Source organism: Xiphophorus hellerii, chromosome 16 (assembly GCF_003331165.1).
Source record: "Xiphophorus hellerii strain 12219 chromosome 16, Xiphophorus_hellerii-4.1, whole genome shotgun sequence".
NCBI lineage: Eukaryota > Metazoa > Chordata > Actinopteri > Cyprinodontiformes > Poeciliidae > Xiphophorus > Xiphophorus hellerii.
Genome location: NC_045687.1, coordinates 23,739,356 through 23,758,627, shown reverse-complemented (window position 1 = coordinate 23,758,627; position 19,272 = coordinate 23,739,356). Strand labels below are relative to the sequence as shown.

General features: G+C 38.9%; 1 protein-coding gene across 2 annotated transcripts; it reads right to left on the bottom strand.

The window, feature by feature from the left end:
- Window positions 1–7,384: 7,384 nt before the first annotated feature.
- On the bottom strand, window positions 7,385–19,062 carry LOC116735636 (homeobox protein Dlx3b-like). Of its 2 annotated transcripts, none has more exons than XM_032587656.1 (3): window positions 18,379–19,062; window positions 12,024–12,208; window positions 7,385–10,094 (listed from the first exon to the last, which is right to left on the bottom strand). In XM_032587656.1, exons 1-3 carry the CDS (start codon window positions 18,734–18,736, stop codon window positions 9,639–9,641), a joined length of 999 nt encoding a protein of 332 aa, XP_032443547.1. In that variant the 5' UTR covers window positions 18,737–19,062; the 3' UTR covers window positions 7,385–9,638. The 2 variants fall into 2 exon arrangements, with proteins under 2 accessions (XP_032443547.1, XP_032443546.1); XM_032587655.1 differs by having other exon boundaries at window positions 18,376–19,058.
- Window positions 19,063–19,272: the final 210 nt, after the last annotated feature.

The window sequence follows — 19,272 nt, the reverse complement described above, 5'->3', positions numbered from 1 at the left end:
GTAATATAACAGGAGGTGTAAGCAGCAAACTAATTCTTCTGTCGCTACACTCGATTTTTTAAAATATCTAAATCTGTAGTAACTACAGATAACACAATAAGTGCTTCATCATTTTGTCATTTCATCATACACTTTAGTACAAGAAGGGAAAACTAATTTTTAAAAATGTCACTTATATGTGTGATTCAAATTTTTATTTGAGTCACCAGTTTAACCAATAAATTGAATAATGAATTGAATGAGGATCTATGAAATATATTAAAAGGAATATTTATTTTTGAATTATATATAGATTTCCAATTTTATTCAGATTATCACACATATCACTGTTAGATGACAATGGCAGGAAGATAATGGGATAATGTAAGAGAAAAGAGTAATGACATAGATGGATCATGTCTTTAAATGGTAACTATTCATTCGTTTTCTACTCGTTCCAGAAGGTCGTGTGCGTGGGGCCCATCTGGTCTTATCCTGCCCCAGGCCCAGGCAGAGCTGTCAGCTGGCCTGGAGGAAACCGCAAATCTAGAATGGAGCAAATCTGGCCTCACATAACCTTAGGTACAAAACAAATTATTTCTCATTTATTAATCAGGTTTACACATTCGTCCAAATGGAACAGTACAACATTAACGTTAACTTACCTGATTAAGCAAAATGCTCATTTCCATCCGTACAAACATACAAAAACCCACAAAAAGACCCTCCAGATGAAGGAGTATCAGTTTTAGAAAAGCTAAAAAAATTTTTTTTAAAAAGAAACAGATTATGTTTACGACAGACAAAATAATTCTGGCCCAAAAAAGAAAACAATCACCCCCAAAATTTCTGAAATTGTACACTTTGTATTCTAATAATAATATCAAGACTCTTGTTATATTTTCAACGTTAAAAGATCTTTGTTTTTAATATAAGTTGTTCAATTAAATAAAATATTGCATGTTTCGTTTAGTATTGAGCAGATAAAAATAAAAACGGCAAAACACATTCATTTTTACATCTTTAGTTATCAAAGTTAATCTTTGTGACCCCTCATGGCAAAATGTTTGTCTAGAATTTGCAGTTTAAATTTTGAGCAACTTGTTTAAATTTAAATTAAGTTTGAATTTGCATACTTTATTTGTTGATTGTTTGTATTCTTTCTTTTTTTTTGTTTTGTTTTACATTTTTAAGTTCTTCTCACAACCTGATAATGAAAACAATTTATCTGCAGGACTTTATCTCAGGTCTTCCTTTTATTTAATATTTTCTTTAAATCTTGTTAGGTGGCACCGCATCGTGCCCTGGAGTCTTTGTTGTCTCTTTTCCTACATGGCTGAACAGATGCAGATCATGCAGGGAATGGAAAGCCAAGTCAGCTCTCGGTTTTTGTGACACTTTCAAAGGTTTTCTTTCCTCTGCCGAGTTTTCCTGTCAGCTCTGCTTGCGGAGGCTGATGTCATCACCTCGTCTGGCCAACTTCAGCTCACTCGTCGTGAATCCGTGATGATTTTTATCATCTCCGGAGGAAGGAAAACACATTTGATTCGCATCGTATGAGAGTAACCGTGAATGCGCCTAAACTTCACACTCCACCTGGTATATTTGTTTTTTGGCTATGAGAATATAATCTACCGATGAAAAGTGTTAGCTGACGAGTAGAAACTCACAATGGCTTGTTTTCTCTGTGAAGTATCAGTCACAGGTTGCTACAAGTCCTTGTTTGCCCTCCCTGTCTGCCTTCCTGTGATGTTCAGATGCATTCCTCTGTGACACCTGGAAGCTGAGGGGATCAGCACAGGAAGCCCAGAGCCTCAGCACACATTGCTGCTTTTCTCAGGGGAGCTGCAGGTTCCCCAGTCAGAGGCTCCAGTAAACCATGATTACATAATGATGTGCACAGCGCTCTGCGTTGTCTTATAAACTTTTCTCCAACTGCGTTTCCATTACGAATGTGCGCAAAACTTTGTCAATATTCCACTAATGCTCCCCAAAAAACTAAAATTTAGCAATTGCAGTGTGTCCTTTGAATAAGAATAAGAATTTGAAAATGTGAATACATTTGTTCACACATTAAGTCATTTAAAAGCACGCCGCACCGCAATCCTTCCTGTCATCTTCTCCTTCGTCATTTCTGCCTGTAGTGACATCCGGCTGTTCATCATGTGACTCGTGTGATGTGAGAGTGGTGTTGCCATTGCAGTTTAGTGAAATACACTAATTTCATCTGAAAAGCAACTTCATCCTGGCTCAGTAACTCTTTACTTAGTAACGCGTCACTGATGCAATGGCATTGGTGTCAACATAGTAAATACCAGATCTGAATAGTTGCCTTGCCATCAACAGATGCTACCAACAACGCTGTGTTCCTCTGCAGGAAGAAATGACTCTTCTTGTGAGATTATCGTCAGATTCTTACTGGAGTTGAAGACATTAATTCTTGTTCCTTTTAATCTTTTTCCATATTTACAGTCACAGCTGCATCTGTGGCTCTCCATTCTCCATGCTATACTGTATTTCCCTCCACAGTAAAAACTTTGCTGAAATAAAGTTTTTTAATAGCTATAACTGGTGCTCAACCACCATGTTTAAAACCAACAAATTTACACTTACCCATGATAGATGCAAAAAAAGCTAGCTAGTGTGTATTAGCTACTTGTTAGAAGTACTTCAATCACCTTTAGTCACAAGCACTGAAGATGTCTGCCGTGCGACTCAAACGTTTATGTAGACAAAACCCCTGAAAGAAAAAACAAACACTATGTAGCATGTATGAGATTACGTAGTCTTGTCGTGACAACATTTAAGACCAATTTTTAAATTGGATTAAAAACATTTTAAGATCTTGTCGTTTAAAACTTTTTAAGGACACGTGGAAACCCTGTAAATAAGACATACAATATCGGTAAATTTGAATTATTGGCCAAAGCAGAAATGTTGGATATCAATATTGACCCAAATTTTAATATTGATAAATCTGAAGTTGAAGTGGACTTTATTTAGGGATCTCAAAGAAAAGGTTTTTTTTTTATGTCTGGTGATGAGAGCAGAAAATAAATTGTGGCCATGACTTAATAACTCATGGGAACGACTTATTTCATGGGAACGATTTAATTATAACAAGTCATGGCCAGGAGATATTAAGTGGAGTTTTGTTTCTCCCGTGTCACCAGATGGGTTCCGTTGTTTCCTCTTTCTTTCTTCTTTTTATGCAGAAATGACTTATAATGACCTCTTTTACTTCCCAGTCATCAACTACTTCATGTTGTCTATCACATAAATTTAAACAAAATTTGAAAAAAGGGACCAATATGCATTATCTAGCTCCATTTATTAGTCAGGCTAATGACGAATATTTGCACTTTCACAATTTCACTCTGAAAACAAGAAAAAGAAAAAAAAAATCAGGACTAAGAAGTTGCATAGAAATATTTCAAATTGTCTGTCTACATGTTACCTCGTCACACCCTTTTTCTGTCAAGTGTTTGCAAGTTTCTCTGCACAGAAGCTTCTCTCCTCTCCAACTGGATCCCACATGAAAGCGCTCGGCTCCCATCTCTGTCGGTGTCGATGGTGTGTTATTAGCATCTCCTGACTCCGGCGTGTCTGCAGCATCGTCACCTCCCACAGCCTGCTTTACACGAACGCTGCATGTGAATGTAAAATATATAGCTGGGTGCAACCTGCCTCTGTTGTCTGACTCACTCCAACAGGTTTACCGGGAAAGCACCGTCAGCACAACACTGCGGTGTGTGTGCACGTGTGTGTGAATCTGGTTTTTATATCCTTGTGGGGACCTATTTCTGTCTGCACTGTGGGATTGTGGGGACCACTACTTTGTGTGGGGACATTTCTTGGCCCCCATGAGGGGAATTGCTGTTTTTTATGTTAGAGCTTAGGTATATGATGGTTAGGGTTGGGATAAGGGTTAGACTGTATAAAATGAGTTGAAGTCAATATAAAGTCCCCACAAAACATGAAAACATGACTGAATGTGTGTGTGTGCAGGCACGTGTGTGCATACGTGTGTGGGCATGTGCGTTTGTTTCTAATACCTTGTGGGGACCATTTTCCTGACATATACTACGTTGTGGGGACACACTGCTCTTTGTGGGGCCTGAAGCCTGGTCCCCACAAGGGAAAACGCTGTTTTTGGGTCAGGGGTCAGATTTAGGACTAAGGTGAATTGAGTTTTGGTTAGGGTTAGGGTTAAGTATGTAATGGATAGGGTTAGGGTAAAGGTAAGGGTAAGGTTTAGGCTGTAGAAATGAATGGAAGTCAATGGAAAGTCCCCGCAAAGATACCTGTGCAAACAGTACGGGAAGAACATGACCTTTTTTTTTATTAAATAAAAAATTATCAGAAAAAATACTTAAAAGGCATTTAGAATTTTATTTCTTATATCTAAAACTTAAATAGAAAACTTGAGTACAGATCAGAATTTTTTCAGAACTGTCCTAGCGCCAGGTTCCAGCTTTTATTTACTTTTTTAGTCGCCTGGGCCTATTTTCACTGTAATGAATAAATGGGGTGTTTTAGTGATAAAATACATCATAATAAGTGAGTGACTTATGATTGTTAATCAAAGTTAAGTAAGAAAATCAAATTTCATTGTGATGTCATCTTGTTAACTGTTATGTCTCATTTCAGAAGTCAAAAATTGGAAATTAACATACTAATATTTCACCAGATGGTTTTAAAGTTCCGCAAAAATATACCAGAGTTGCTTGTCTTGCTCTTCCTTCCAGTCTTTTTGCATGTCATAACCAGCTCTGTTTATCTGCTGCTCACACTAATGCCACGCAAATATTCTACCAGAGCTGCAGCATCTTACATGCCTCACATGCATGTCTTGGTATTCAGTATTGCATGCGCAAAAACCTTTGAAGATCTTCTCCTGTGAAATGAGTTGATGAGGGATCAGGACAGACAGCAGGATGTCCGCTCTCATACAGAAGCTCCTCAGGATGTGACTCAGGTTCTGTTTGTTCTGCATCACATCCAGACGCTTCGACATAGCCATTAGACTGCTTCAACTGGAGTTTTGGCGCTTTCATGTAGAACAGTGACAGAAATAAATGCATACTAGCTAGAGTTGGGTAGTAACTACTGTAGTTACATTTACTTGAGTAACTTTTTTTGACTATGGAGTAATATTTTTATGAAGTATCTCTACTCCTTCTTGAGTAAAATTTCTGGATTCTCTTCCCACTGAATGAAAAACAAACATGTTTTAACCAAAAAATCCACCAGACAAAGACACACACCTGCAGTTTTTGTTAAAATTTTTAAAGTTTTATATTGAAAGAAACTAAATGGAAAAGTTTCCTTTTGCCTTTTCTTTTTACTTATATGAAATATTGTCAGTTTGGTTCTTAAAATAACATAATTTCCACTTAATTTTATTAAGTGAACTGATTATGTATCTGATTATGTAATTTTTAAGTATTAAATTATTGCTAATTTGATCAGTTACTCAGTACTTGAGTAGGCTTTTTACCAAATACTTTTTTTAACCCATACCTGAGTGACTTCTTGGACGACTACTTTTTTTTCTTTTTACTTGAGTAAAAATATATTGAAGTAGTGCTTCTTTTACTTGAGTACAGTTTTTGCATACTCCCCCCAGCTCTGCTGCTCTCCTAAAATAACTCTGGTCTATAAATCTCATGACTCATGTAGATGATTTCCTGTAAATTTTCAAACATTACTGCTTTAGGCTGAAAATGATTTATATCTTTGTAGAGAAGCAACACGATTAAAAGAAAACCCAAAAAACGTCACATTTATAAAAATGCTCAATTTTATTGCTGTTCAGAGAGAAGTGTTATGATAGACCCGGCTTTCTGTCGTTCATAATAAAGGACTCACAGAGAAAGAAAGAAACAGGATTTTAACAATGTTCTAGGGAAAATATTACCTTAATAAGAATTGTCTTTATTACTTTTACAAATAGCATAAAGGTTTCACACAAAATATTTGTAATTAGTTTAAGCCTGTCCAAGTGCCAAAAACAGACTAAAATATCTTTTTTGTGTTATTCATAAATGAAATGGTGGCTTTGTGAACCTAAAATTGTGTCTTGGAATTTTTCTATTTAGGTTACAAAAATCCAGTTCAGGTTTGGACCTGACCTGGATTTTTATTTCGTCTGTTCAAGAGGTTTTTAAACAATTGATGAATTAATGCTGTGCAACTTTAAAGGAGATTCTAGAAAATTCTGGAATTTCATTTGACCAGTATCCAATACTGGATAAGTATGGGACATATAACACTCAGAACTGAAAAACATTGGCGTTTCCAGACTTTATTCTTTGTCCCATTATCTAAATTCCAAAATATTTTTTATATATTAAAATTATCTGGGCAGATTCGTGATTGACTGCTTTCTTGTCCTCTAGACCGTTATAGTTCAGGCAAAAACTTTAGATTGATCAGTTATTAGTGGGCAACTTGTTCCTTAGACTGAAAAGTCCCAAAGTGAAATGTCCTAAAACACAATGTCTAATGTGGGCTTAATAAAAAAAATATTTAATGCATGCGCAAAGGTTATTTACATTTCTTTAAAATTTCTTTTACAAAATAATTTTGATTTTTTAAAATTGAAATATGGCACTTTGACTCCCGGTTTAGGAGAAAAATCAGAGCTGAAAACTACAAATTAAACTCCACACAAAAGACACATCGACGTCGAATAATAAAAAAAGTCGTCTTCTTTATGGGGGAGATGAAAGATGACAACGACGACTAGCACGAAGACTCTGAAACCAAACAGAGGAAGACTCAAAGATGTAAGGAAACACTGCAGACAACATGGCAACAGCCATTGCTCAAGGGGACATGCTAACGGCTAACGCAGCACCATGAAAATGAATTATTCATTTGCTTTGGGATTAGTACTTTAGTTTTTGCTCACTTTTAACTAAATATAAAAATGTGAATTTGGTTGTTTGTTATTTTCAGTGTAAAGTTGATCAACAGTAGATATTTTTCACTGGATATTTTTTTTCTCTGACATCTACTGTTTCTAAAGCTTTAAGCTTATTTTTCACCATTCATTTGTCATTGTATTGTCTGTTTTCCATTTAATCAGCGGTCGCTGGTGGTTGTCATTGCTAGGAATCTCCAGAAGTTTCACTTTGCACATTTGAAATGTGTTGTTAATTGGTGAGATGAAACAAAGTTGAAACAAGTTGCATCTGACAGAAAATTTGAATTATCAAAAGTGGGATAAGCACAAAACCTAATGGGTTACATTTTTACTAGCTCCATTACATGACTTGTATATTCATGAATTTTTCCTCAGTTGGAATTACTGTGAAATGTGTTGTCAAAGAAAACAAACAGTAAATAACTGTAAACTTTAATTCTGGGCTTAAAGGAAATGAATCAATGTGCAAATGTGTTCCTTATTTAATTTATTCACATAATATTTACATGAAATACTTTACATTATGTTTGGTACAGGCTAAAAGACTGGCTAGCGTAGCATCTTTGGGACAAATTACTGTTAAATGTGACCACAGAAAGCAATTGTCTTCATGTTCCCTTTTTTCTTTAGAAATTCAGTCAAGTTGACTTAATCAAAGACAAGTTGTTTTTAAGTCTGTTTAAATAATAAAGATTCAAACATATCTATTCTCCTCATGCTAACAGGAGCGTCTCCACAGTTCCAGGTGGGTCCATATTATATGCAAAGAGTTTGCTTCATCCTTCAGGAGAAGAGCTCTCCTGAAAAAAAGTGTCCGTTGTGAATAATTTTCTTGAGCCAATTCATGTTTTTCTCTGAAGGGGGAAGTCTGGGTGGTTGTTGGAAAACTTTCCAGCCCCTTTTGTTTGAACGTCAAACCGCTTGTTTTAAGATTTGCTCTCAGTGAGATAAGTGAATGGAGAGGCAGAGAAAGAGAGACGGTGACATGAGGAGCATCAGGCGAGGTGTCAGGTGAGTGAGTTTAAAGTTCCCTTGAAGGGCCGGTGCAGATAAATTCCAAATGTCATGACAGCTTTGAAAATAAATTAAATTCGACTCAGAAAAGGACATTTCTGACACGCAGAATGAATGACTCATATTCTGTTATAAAGAATATTGAGTTAACAAGTCGTCCCTTAGAAATACAGTTTTGGTGTTATCACTTAGTCCCGTTCCCTCTGCGCCTGCCCTTTGTCCGTCACCACCAGCAGGACTTGTCCTCAACTGAGTTGGAGGACATAATTAACTTTATACCCAAAAACATTGTTAGAAAAGATATTTTTCTCCCTGCGGTGTTAATAGCGTAATGTAAGGCTCAGGATTTTAGAAGGAACTAGAAAATTTCTGAAGAAATTTAAACAGGGCCGGCCAAAATCTGCCCATTGATTGGAACCCAGTGTTCTGATGCTAAAAATTAGCTTCAATGCTAAAGTAAGCTGCTGTTGTGGATGTTCACCAATACGAAAAGACTGGGTTGATCAGTGCTGGTCAATGTTCAAGCACAAAACAACAGAGGAACCATGAGTACAGAAACCCCTCCCCAACCTGTTGCTGGTGGGTTTTGTTGTTGTTATTTTCCTGTCCAACTCTTATTCAACTTTGTAGCAAATACAAGTAATTGAGTAATTAGTCGGTTTTCCATTAACGATTTTTAATGCCACTTTTTGAAGAATCGCTCTAGAAACAGTGGATGGAAACAGCGAAACTCAAAATAACTTCCTCGAGTTTTTTCCCTGGTTTGAGTCGGTTTTAGGCAAAAAGAGTTAATGCACTCAGAGGGAGATGGAGACATGTTTGCAGAATAAGTTCCAGCGTAACAAACTCTCCCAGTCCAAACCTCCAGCACAGATGGGAGGACTCTCTCCCGTTTTTCTGAGATGTCCGGTCCATGCTGGTCTGCAGCCATACGTAGTATCAACACCTGACGACATCACATTTTGATTCGCGCCAAACCAGTAAATGGGAACACTCTTTTCTTCCTTCCTCATCTTTGTTTTAAAAGTTTGCTCGAAATTTGCTTGACATTTAGAAACAGAGCTACCGTCTCAGTTGGAAGCTGAGACTCTTTTCCCTAAATACACAAGGTTTTAATATTGTGACAGTACTTACATTTGATAGCAGTGTTTCTATACAGGAGGATATATATGAGAAATAAATAAGAAAATCTTAGTTTGAGTCTTAGTCAGTTTAACATAAAGACGAGTCCATCAATCTGTACTAAGTTCTTTTTTTTAGACTGATAGATAAAAAAAGGTTTACTTTGATAGTCTTTATGTTTGGTAAAGTCCAGCAGTGAGTTTCAGTAGCACGTTGTTTCAGTAGGGAACAGACAGAGGACGAATCCAGAACATAATTTATTGGAATGACCAAATAATTAAAAGTTTTTTACGTTAAATACGGAGAAATTTCAAATAGAAAAAAAAAAATGAATTCACAAAATATTATCAGACTAAGCAGTGCAAAAACACTTCAATCCACGTGATCTCCCACAAAAATATCAGTCCGACTTGGGAGAAACGGAGGAATAATTCATATATTTGTAGTTTCTACCAGTCATTGCTTGAGTCTGTTCTCTGTCAGGTTATTTGGGGTTACAGCAACGCTGAAATTCCTCTCAAGAGGAGAAAAACAAGCAAACAAAAGGTCTGGTTTTTCAGCACCAATCGTGTTGAGCATCCAGATTGGTGGCTCAGTAGATGGCTCGCATACTCTGTGCGTCTGATGGCGCTGTTGGCGGCGTGTGGTGTATCTGGCCTGACTGCGCCAAGCCTAAGTGCGCCCCTTGCTGCTGGTACCAGTTGTGCTGCGTAAAGTCCTCCATGTACGCAGGAGAGGAGCTGATCGGGGGTTGATACGGACCCTGACCCCTGCTGGCGGGATCCAGCATTGCGCTGTTCTTGAGGCCGCCGCCGTTTGTGTCGTTGATGCTGCTTATGCCGTTGCTGCTGCCGTTTGTGTTGTTGTTGTTGTTGTTGCTGCTGTTGCCAGAGGCGTTGTCCCACACGGCCGGAGAGGGGGGAGAGTTGCAGGCCATGGAGTCGCTGGCGTCTGGGCTATGTTCACAGGGCATGTCGCCGAGCGGAAACTCGCCGTTCTTGTAGAGCTTCTTGAATTTGGAGCGTCGATTCTGGAACCAGATCTTGACCTGAAACAGAGAATATTTCAAAACAAATCATAAGGATTTTTCCGATACACTTCCCTCTAATCTATAGGAAAAAGCAAAGTAAGTTGTGCTAAGTGCCTTTTTTATTCAAATTTTTAAGGGATGCACCGCTATTAAAGTTTGGGCCGATGCTGATAACCAATATTACTACTTCTGTTATAGCCAATAACCAATATGTGTCAGCATTATACACACATGACATGAATTAAATATATTTTCCTATCCTCGGACACTGTGAAAAATGACCAAACCGTTAGTATTGCGTCTCTGTGAAATCCTGCACTGCATCACATGACCACATGGCCAACCCCACGCCTTCCATAAGCACAAACAGCAACAAGATGGAAATAAACATCGCTTGTGAATATCAACCCAGTTTTAATTATCAGACCGGTACAGAAATGTTTTTAAAAAAAGGCTAACATCGGTCGATACCGATGTTAACGCCGATGTATTGTGCGCCCCTCAAATTCAATCATAACCTCTAAATCTTCCTGATTATTTTTAGCTCCATTCGTAAAATTTACTTGTGACCTGAACCTCCTCTCCACTGTCAGGTAACTCACAGTATCAAACAATACATCTTCCGCTCTACTCTGTTTAGCTTCCCTTTTCTTGAGAAGACAGCATCCCCTCAGCATGATGCTGCCACCACCATGTGTCTCTGTGGAGACTGCTTCAGGATCCAGAAGTAAGTTACTGTGTCTGCTGGTTGCTGTCTACATAAATAAAGTTGACCAGGGTATTTCATATGCTTGTGAGAGTCACTCAAGGATAACATTGAACAATGATCTACAACGGCCACAATAAAACAAACCATATGTTATCACTCCTGAAGAGATGGCTGGTAGTAAATCATTGGTGTAAAGATTATGACTTCAGATAACAACAAATGAACATAACCATCAAATGCTGAGAAACCGTCCTTGCATTTTGTATCTTACATATTATATTGTAGATCGATTCGATATGTCTTAACTATAAAATAATACATTTTATTCTTCTTGTCATTATTTTAATATTATTTCAACTACTGTAACTTTAATTTTTACAGTGCAGGTTTCATCTGTCTAGCAGCAACAAAACAGATAAAAGACCTCAACTTTAATTTGAACAAAAAGCTATATATATATATATAAATATACAGTTTAAACTGTCACCATGTTGTGACAGGACAACAGGAGACAAATAATCTGTGAAAATTTCAATCTCCTTCACTTCCTCCCTGTGCTGCTATTGCTGTCTGAAGCAATGCCCCACTACCGGTGAAGAACAGTCAACCAGAGCCAGGGGGAGGGGCTTAGCACTGTCAATCAATCTCAATGTGTTAATGGTGGAAAAACAACTAACCGCTACAGGAAAACTGTTTATTTGCTGTCATCAGTGGCCATGCTAACTAGCCTTAGCATTCAGGACTGGCTCTGCTAGCTGCAGCGCAGCAAAGAGCAAAAGAGGAAAGGAGGTGAGGGGATGAGCAGCGCCATACAGAAGGATGATTGACAGCACTAAGATCTGCCTCCTAGTTCTGACTGGTTGTTTCTAGTTAGCACTGATTTTTTTCACATTTTATCTACCTCACACCACAATGTTATAACATATTTTTAATAAAGTTACATACTGCAGTTGTAAGTTAAAATTATTTTCCCTTCAAACCATTCAGCAAATATCCAAATACATTTTGACATTTACACATTAATTTTTAATTTGTTCGTTGTGAGCGATGTTCAGTGAATCAGACGGTGACTACGTGAACAGTTCCAGCTAACAGATGACTCCCATCCCTTCATAAAAGTCAGACCAAGTTAAAAATGTCACCAGGCGGTTTCAGTTTGGTCATTGCATCGTTTTCCTCGGAAGCGCCTTTTGATTCCACACACAACTGAACAGAACACGGCGGCTGACAGCATTTACCTGCGTTTGGGTGAGGCCCAGTTGCGCAGCCAGTTCAGCCCGCTCCGGCAGGGCCAGGTACTGGGCCGACTGGAATCTCCTCTGCAGCACGGCCAGCTGGTAGCTGGAGTAGATGGTCCGTGGTTTGCGGACCTTCTTGGGTTTCCCGTTGACCATCCGGACTTCCAGGTCCGGTTCCTCTTTCACTGCACCGGTGAGGGGGGCAGGGGGGGAAGGAAGACAAGACAAAAAAATAAAAATAAACCGTAGCCCTACGTCTCCTGCTTTGTCACACAACGTTTTCATAAGAGCGCTCCGGAGCAAAGACTCTGAGTTGAGAAGTTGTGGCACAAAAATAGCCACGGCTTCTGTAACACAGAACTTTCAAAGAAATTCCTCCCGCACTGTGAACTTATAATTTGGTCTCAGAGTTTCCCACAACTGGGGGAAGGAGACAGAGATTTATAGGTACTTTTGCAGTAGCCCGAAGGCCTGCCTGTGTAGAACACTCCCAATTTGTTCTGGTATTCCAGCAGCAAATGTTCCATGAAAAACAAATTCTTCAGTAAATTCCTGCAGAATTAAAACAATCGATCTGCTTGATTGGGAAGAAACTCTTCACCGGGAGACGACAACATCAAGTCCCTGCTCAAAGTCAGCATTTCAATATGCTGATGGAAGCTGATCTTAATCCCTAATATGTCACGTTAATGACATTTATAAGATTATAATTATATTCTCATGAATTGAAGTTTACACAAGAGACAGAAAAAGACAAGTCAAGCCTGTGCAACACTCTTAGAACAGCTGCTTTTTTAAGCATCGTCACTTCCTGCTCCCTCACACGTGATACCATGAGACGGTTTCTGATTTCAAACTGAATGTTGAAACTTTCCAACACACCGCTGCTACGGTTTAGAGTCCTTTAATGAGGTTTCAGAGAAAGGACACCTCATTTATCAGATGTTCTGAGGGACAATTTGGGCCATTTCTAAGTATTTTTGGTTCTGACAGGTAGACGTTCGTGGTGCGGTAACTGCAGCAGCAACAGTCATCACTCTTCCTGAGGTAACACTGTTTAAAAACAGTGCTGACAAGCTACCTGAGCAGACAGCCTGACTAATAAAGCTGCTTCCTCTGGATGATCAGAGCAATCAAACACGATAACATCCGGTGCCATTGAATCTTGAAAACCATATTTCCAAGTCTGCCCATCAGAACAAAAATAATAGCAAATAAATAAATATACATTACACGTTTACAACTGTATTATTAAAATGAAAAGAAACATTCACACATAAATGAAAAATAGAAGGGTAACGTGAATATTTACATACATATTAAAAGACTGACTATTGAGAAAAGTGTCTCGCATGTATAAAGAATATTACACTGCAGAGTAAGGGAGGGCAGTTATCGTATCGGGTATCATTTATCGGGAAAAATTTCTAATGACAAGGATTTTGATTTATCGTTGTCTCAGTAAATCACAATCATTAATGTTAAATAAAAATGTTAGCAACAATGTTATTTTTTATAATATTCTCCACTGTTCATTCCACAAGAGTATCAATAATTATCTTCATTCTAACATATTATTAAATCTGGGTACTGTGTGCAGCTATAAATCACGCTGCGTTCAGGAACAGGCGTATTCCAAATGGGAATATTTTTCAAGAACAGAATGTTTGAATGTTTTTGGCGCTGTGCCACAAACATTCACAGTCATAATGTTACCTAAGCAAAGAAGCATTATGTAGTAGTTTTTAATTATAATTTTTATTGTTACAACAAAAATATATCGATAAAATTCAAAGTTCATATCGCCCACCCCTGCAGCAGACTTCCCAGAAATCCTTAAAGTGGCATTAGAGTAATAAATCGCTGGGATTACTGGAAGTAATCCTGTCAGCTAAAAACAGAGCAAATTTCAGCTTTGGATTCATTTCAAAAACATTTTTTGAGAGGCGTGTTTTAGCTTTTCTCTAAAGTCAAACTTAGTTGTTTGCTAAATTGTATTTCACGTATTAGAAGCTTTGAAATATTTGTAGGTCCAGTTGAGTTTATAGTCTGATTAAACTCAACTGTGACCTATAAAAGTCACTTAAGAGAAAAAAACAACCGGTGTGAAAGACGAGACCTTCAGGAAAACCTGAACGTCAAACCAGTCTGAACGCTTTGAAGCAAAAGATCCTGACAGCGGTTTGGCTTTTATGATTGCAACGTTTTGTATGACACAACGCCCCAGAATGCTCAGCAATATTCTGCCACATTATTTTTCTTTTTTTAACGACATGCTGTATAGTCAAAATTCATTTTAAAATGTTGGACCTCGAGCCAACGTTGGATTTCCGTCCACATAAACATACACGGCATGAGACACGGAAGGGCTTTCTCGTTGGCATCGTTGTTTGTTTATTTATTTGTTTGGGCGCGACGCCCGAGCCTCGCGTGATAAGGAACTTTTCGACGGTGGATGATTCAAAGGCCAGGGCTGGCTGACATGCCGTGACACCTGATGTGCCGTGGCTGTGGGCCAAAGTCCCCCGGGGCCAGTTCCAGGAGTCAACTCCCAACTGGAATGCCAAAAACACAACACCAGCTCATCTAGTTTGTTTTCCTTTCTCCCGTGAGCCGAGGTGCCCAGTAAACCTTGAGGAAGAGACGAATAAAAAAAGCTTTTGGAGGGAAAGTTGAGTTCATGCTCTGCTGTGCAGCTTAGAGGAACACTTGGATTTTTGTACAACGTTACAGCTTAAGTCACTGAGTCTGTCTTTGGTTGACGTGAACTAGTTTTGTGGCATCCTCTGCCTCAACCCTCAGGCTAAGAACTAAATGATAAAAAATGGTGTAATTAATACATCACCTAACAGTCTTAGCCTTGGCCTGTCATCTTCTCTCCAATTATTGGATCTATCAGCATCAACAATGAACTACAAGCAACTACTAACCCTCAATTAGCTAACAAGCAGATGATGCAGCTCTAATTTGGCGTATTTAGATGTTGTACATTTGGATGGAGCAGATAATGGGAGGGATGGTGGGCTGTCAATCAAACTTTTCCATGTTGGATAACGTTCACCTCAACAGACAAGACAGCTCACTTTGGTATGTGAGATGAGAGTTTAACCGCACCTTCAAGAAAACTAAGAACCCCCTGTTTTTAAGAAGCAGAGGTTTCATAAATCACAGCAACCAAGATAAAAATACAATTTGTGTCTGACTCAACCAGATATTACAAATTTATGCTTGTTTTATTCTAAATCTGCACTCAAACTGCAGATTTTGTTGCTTAATTCAGATTTTTTTTTATCCAGAAATGCAAAAACAAAAGCAAGAGTCAAAAAAATCAGACTCACGTGAGAACGGTTTACGATCCCACAGCAACAAGCAAGCGCTGAATAAAAAACAAATAACACTATTTACAGATCGTTAATGGATGGATCTAAAAGTTATTCAGCAACGTAACAAAGTTCTAACCAGAAGGAAAAACGATAACAGGACTAATAGCGGTTGTTTGGATGCGTAGTCAGAGCCATGAGTGGTGGGACTGGGATGTGACGCACTTCATAATTTTATAATTATAACTTTCAACCATTGTTTACATGTGGATGTACATCGTCTGGCTACTGGTGCAGAATTATGATGCATGTGTCTCATCAGTAGCTGCGTTTCCATTACAAATCTGTAAAAAGACCGTTGTATTCCACTAATGTCAAAAAACACAATTTTGCAATTGCGACAGTTCCATCTGATAAGAAACATGATTAAAATCACACATGAATAAGTTTGTTCACGAGATAAGTAACTACAAAACATGCTACGCTATCATCCTCCAACTACTTCCTGTCGTCGTCTTCTTCGTAGTTTCTGCCAGTGGCAACATCCGGCTTTTGCTCATGTGGCTCTTGTGATGTGAAAAATGTGTTCCTATTCCAGTTTTGTGACATAAACCAGTTTCAATATGGCCGAAAACCTCTTCATCACAGCACCAAAACTTTTTATAAAAGAAAAAAAAATAAAACAAATTACAAAATTGGCATTTCCATTAAGCAAATTTATTTTTGAAATGTCAAATTGTGCGACTGTCTGGTCAGTGGAATACAGCTCTGGACCGATATAAATGTCGGACAAAATGTGACTCCTTGTTGTTCAGATGCCTAAAAAACAATCAGATATGAACCCGACTTAGTGCCACATGTGGAAGTGGCACAAATCAGATTTTTTGGGGAAAAGATTGGGCCGATCAGACTGGCACAAAAAACTTGAATATGGGGACAAAAAAAAAATCGGATTCGGATCATATTTCTCTGCTGTGTGAATGTAGCCTTAACATGGCCTTAAAGCCACGACGGAACTGAAAACTCTTAGGAAACAGGATGACTTTTATTAAATAGAATAACTCTCAGACTTTGTTTTAAAAGATCTCTGTTCAGTGTAGAAGACCAAACTCCATCACAAACTGGGAAACAGCCCTTCAGGAGGGCGTAGCAAGTAGACGATAACTTTGATGCTAACAGTTAGCCAGGAGTTGTTTTATTGCAACACTTAGAAATCCCTTGTATCTTTTCAGTCAGTCTCTCATTATTTCTCCAAAGAGCTGCCAAATGATCAGTTTGAAAGAGGTGAGGGCCTTCTTCTCTGTTTTTGTTTTTTTAAATTGTACTTTTAGATAATCTGATGAGCAGTTTGTGAGCAGACTCTAAACAATGCGCAGCAATCCAACAACCACTTCCTGTCTTGTTTCAGTTGACATGCGTCACCGGTGATATTATAAACCTACTTCAGCACACAAAAAACGTGGAAACTTAACAGATCTTCATGGGAAATAATTTCCTTTGATAACTACTGCCGTGACATTTTAATTAGGCCGAGTCTCCAACAGCATATTGACTATTGTTATGCATTTTATTGTTAATGTGTTACATTTAAACACAGGAGATCCCTGTATTCTACGTTTAGACCAAGTTTCCTTTGTCCTAATTCACAGCACAAAGGAATGAAAACTTCTGCATATGAATGGAACACATTCATTTTCAGAAGTCCACATTTTTGAGCTTTAGGAATGCTCCCCAAAAGTCCGATTTCATGCTGAAGAGTTGGACGTCTCCTCACATCCCCAAGTTCAAAATCCAAAATGGCTGCTGCACATATAAAACACTTAGTTGTATTTCTGATAGTTATCCGCATCAACTTCTCTTCGCAAATACGTTGCTGCGAACTGTAAATCCACGATGTACTAAACAAGCTGTTTTATTGCTATTAGCAGCGATGGCCTGATCACTGGAAATAGCAAATCTCACTGGTTTTCCAATTCTTTTTAGTTCAACATCTAAAATACTTACAGTGGCCCAATTTATGGGCCACTGTAAGTAGCCCACTGTAAGTAACTAGATTGAACAGAGACTCTTTATGTGACTGATATTGATGATTTTTTTTTAAACTATTAGTTTATTTGGAAAAACAGAAAAAAAGAACAGTTTGAGTTTTGTTTTTAGATATGAAAACCACTTTCAGAATAAGACAAGCATGAAAACAACAACACAGACTCATTACACCTGGACTGAAACATTTTACACTGACTACGGAATATTTAAAACACTTTGTATGACCTGTATGTTAAAACAAAAAAACCTCTTTGGATTCTTCGTTTTCCTTTGGATTTTGCTAAAATCTTGTTTCAGGTCGTTCTCGTCGACCTGCCTTGTGAAAACTGCACTACCTCACAACATGTAATCTCATAAAACCTCACTGATTTAAACTGCAGCTAAATTTAACCTATACTGACAGATATAACCACTGTTTACCTTTAAAAATTAAGATATTTTTTTTTAAGAAAGGTTATATTGTTTCCTGAAGACCTCGAGGCCAACAGAGCAGCAGATCACAAACCACTTCCGTTTAGAGATAAAGAAAATTAACTTTGCTTCAGTAATAAATATCTACAACAAAATGACTCCTGACTCTGCGGACTTTGAAGCTTCTATGAAAAAAACCCAAAAACTAAACGTAAACTGTAATAAAGACACTCAGGAGAAAAGACATGACTTACTGAAAAGTTCTATTTAACTCTTTTCTTTTTCAAAATTACACACTAACTTATTTACATTTTTTTTTTATTAATTTGATTTTTGCTTTGTTAATGTAACATGTAAAATAGGTTTTGTTTTATTTTTTTTTTAGTTAAGAATTTAACAAGTTAAATGATAGTCCCTTTGCTCAACATTCTTTAAAGATGTTCATCCAAAATATTCAGTTTGGAAACAACTTGGAAGAATTTATTTGATTTAGTCGCGTCTAGAGCTGATGGGGAAACATTAAGTGAAACTCGCTGAAGCGCATTTAGTTGAATGAAGCGTTGGTTCAGTCTCACCACGTTCTTGCAGCGCCGTCTGAACCTCCCTGCCGAAGGCTCCGTGATCTCTGTACGCCGCATGCGGGTACGGGTATTCCGCCTTGCCCACCGAGTACGCGCCGCTGGGCGCCATGCCGTTCAGGTTGTAGTGGTGGTGGTGGTAGGTGTACGGGTTCATGTGCGGCGCTCCGTACGGCTGCTGCGCCGCGTAAAAGTCCTGCGAGTCGTGCATCGCGCTCTGCCCGCCGTAGAAGCCCGCGTCGGCGGAGGAGGTCTCCGGCAGGGTCGGGGGGGAGTCCTTGGTGGAGATGGAGCTCCCCGCCGCGCCGGGCAGAGACGGTTTCTTGTCCTCAAAGACAGGCGACGATTGACCGTTCATTTTTAAAAAGCGATCTTTTCAGCCGCTGTTGGAGTTGGCCCCGTTCGCTCTAAACTCCTGCTGCCCTCAGTCAGTGTGGAGCTGGCGTTCCCAAACTCCCTTGACGCAGCAGCCAGCCAGGCTGTCCACCGTGGCGGGCGGCGCCCAACCCAGCAAGAGCTCCTAATTACAGGGCGCGCCGAGCTGAGCCAAGCCAGGCAGGACAGAGAGGAGTGGATGTCTGCTTCTCATTGGCTCCCGAGCCTGTGCCCTAAAGCCAAGACCGTGTTCACTGTCGCCTGTCTGGCTCCCTTCTCCTCCCCGCAGAAACGCACATAAGCCTCTTCATGAGCCGGGAGCCGCGCGCGCACGAAGCTGTTGGCAGGACCTGCAGAGACGTTTCGGACCGGTTTGAAACACACGGCGTCGTGCAAAATCACCGAGACTCGAACCTTTCTGCATGTGACACCCAGCATCTTTAGATGCATGAAAAAAACTTCGGTGGTTTTTGTTTTCTTAAATTGCAGCCCTAAATGAAACCTCCAGAAGTCCCGCCT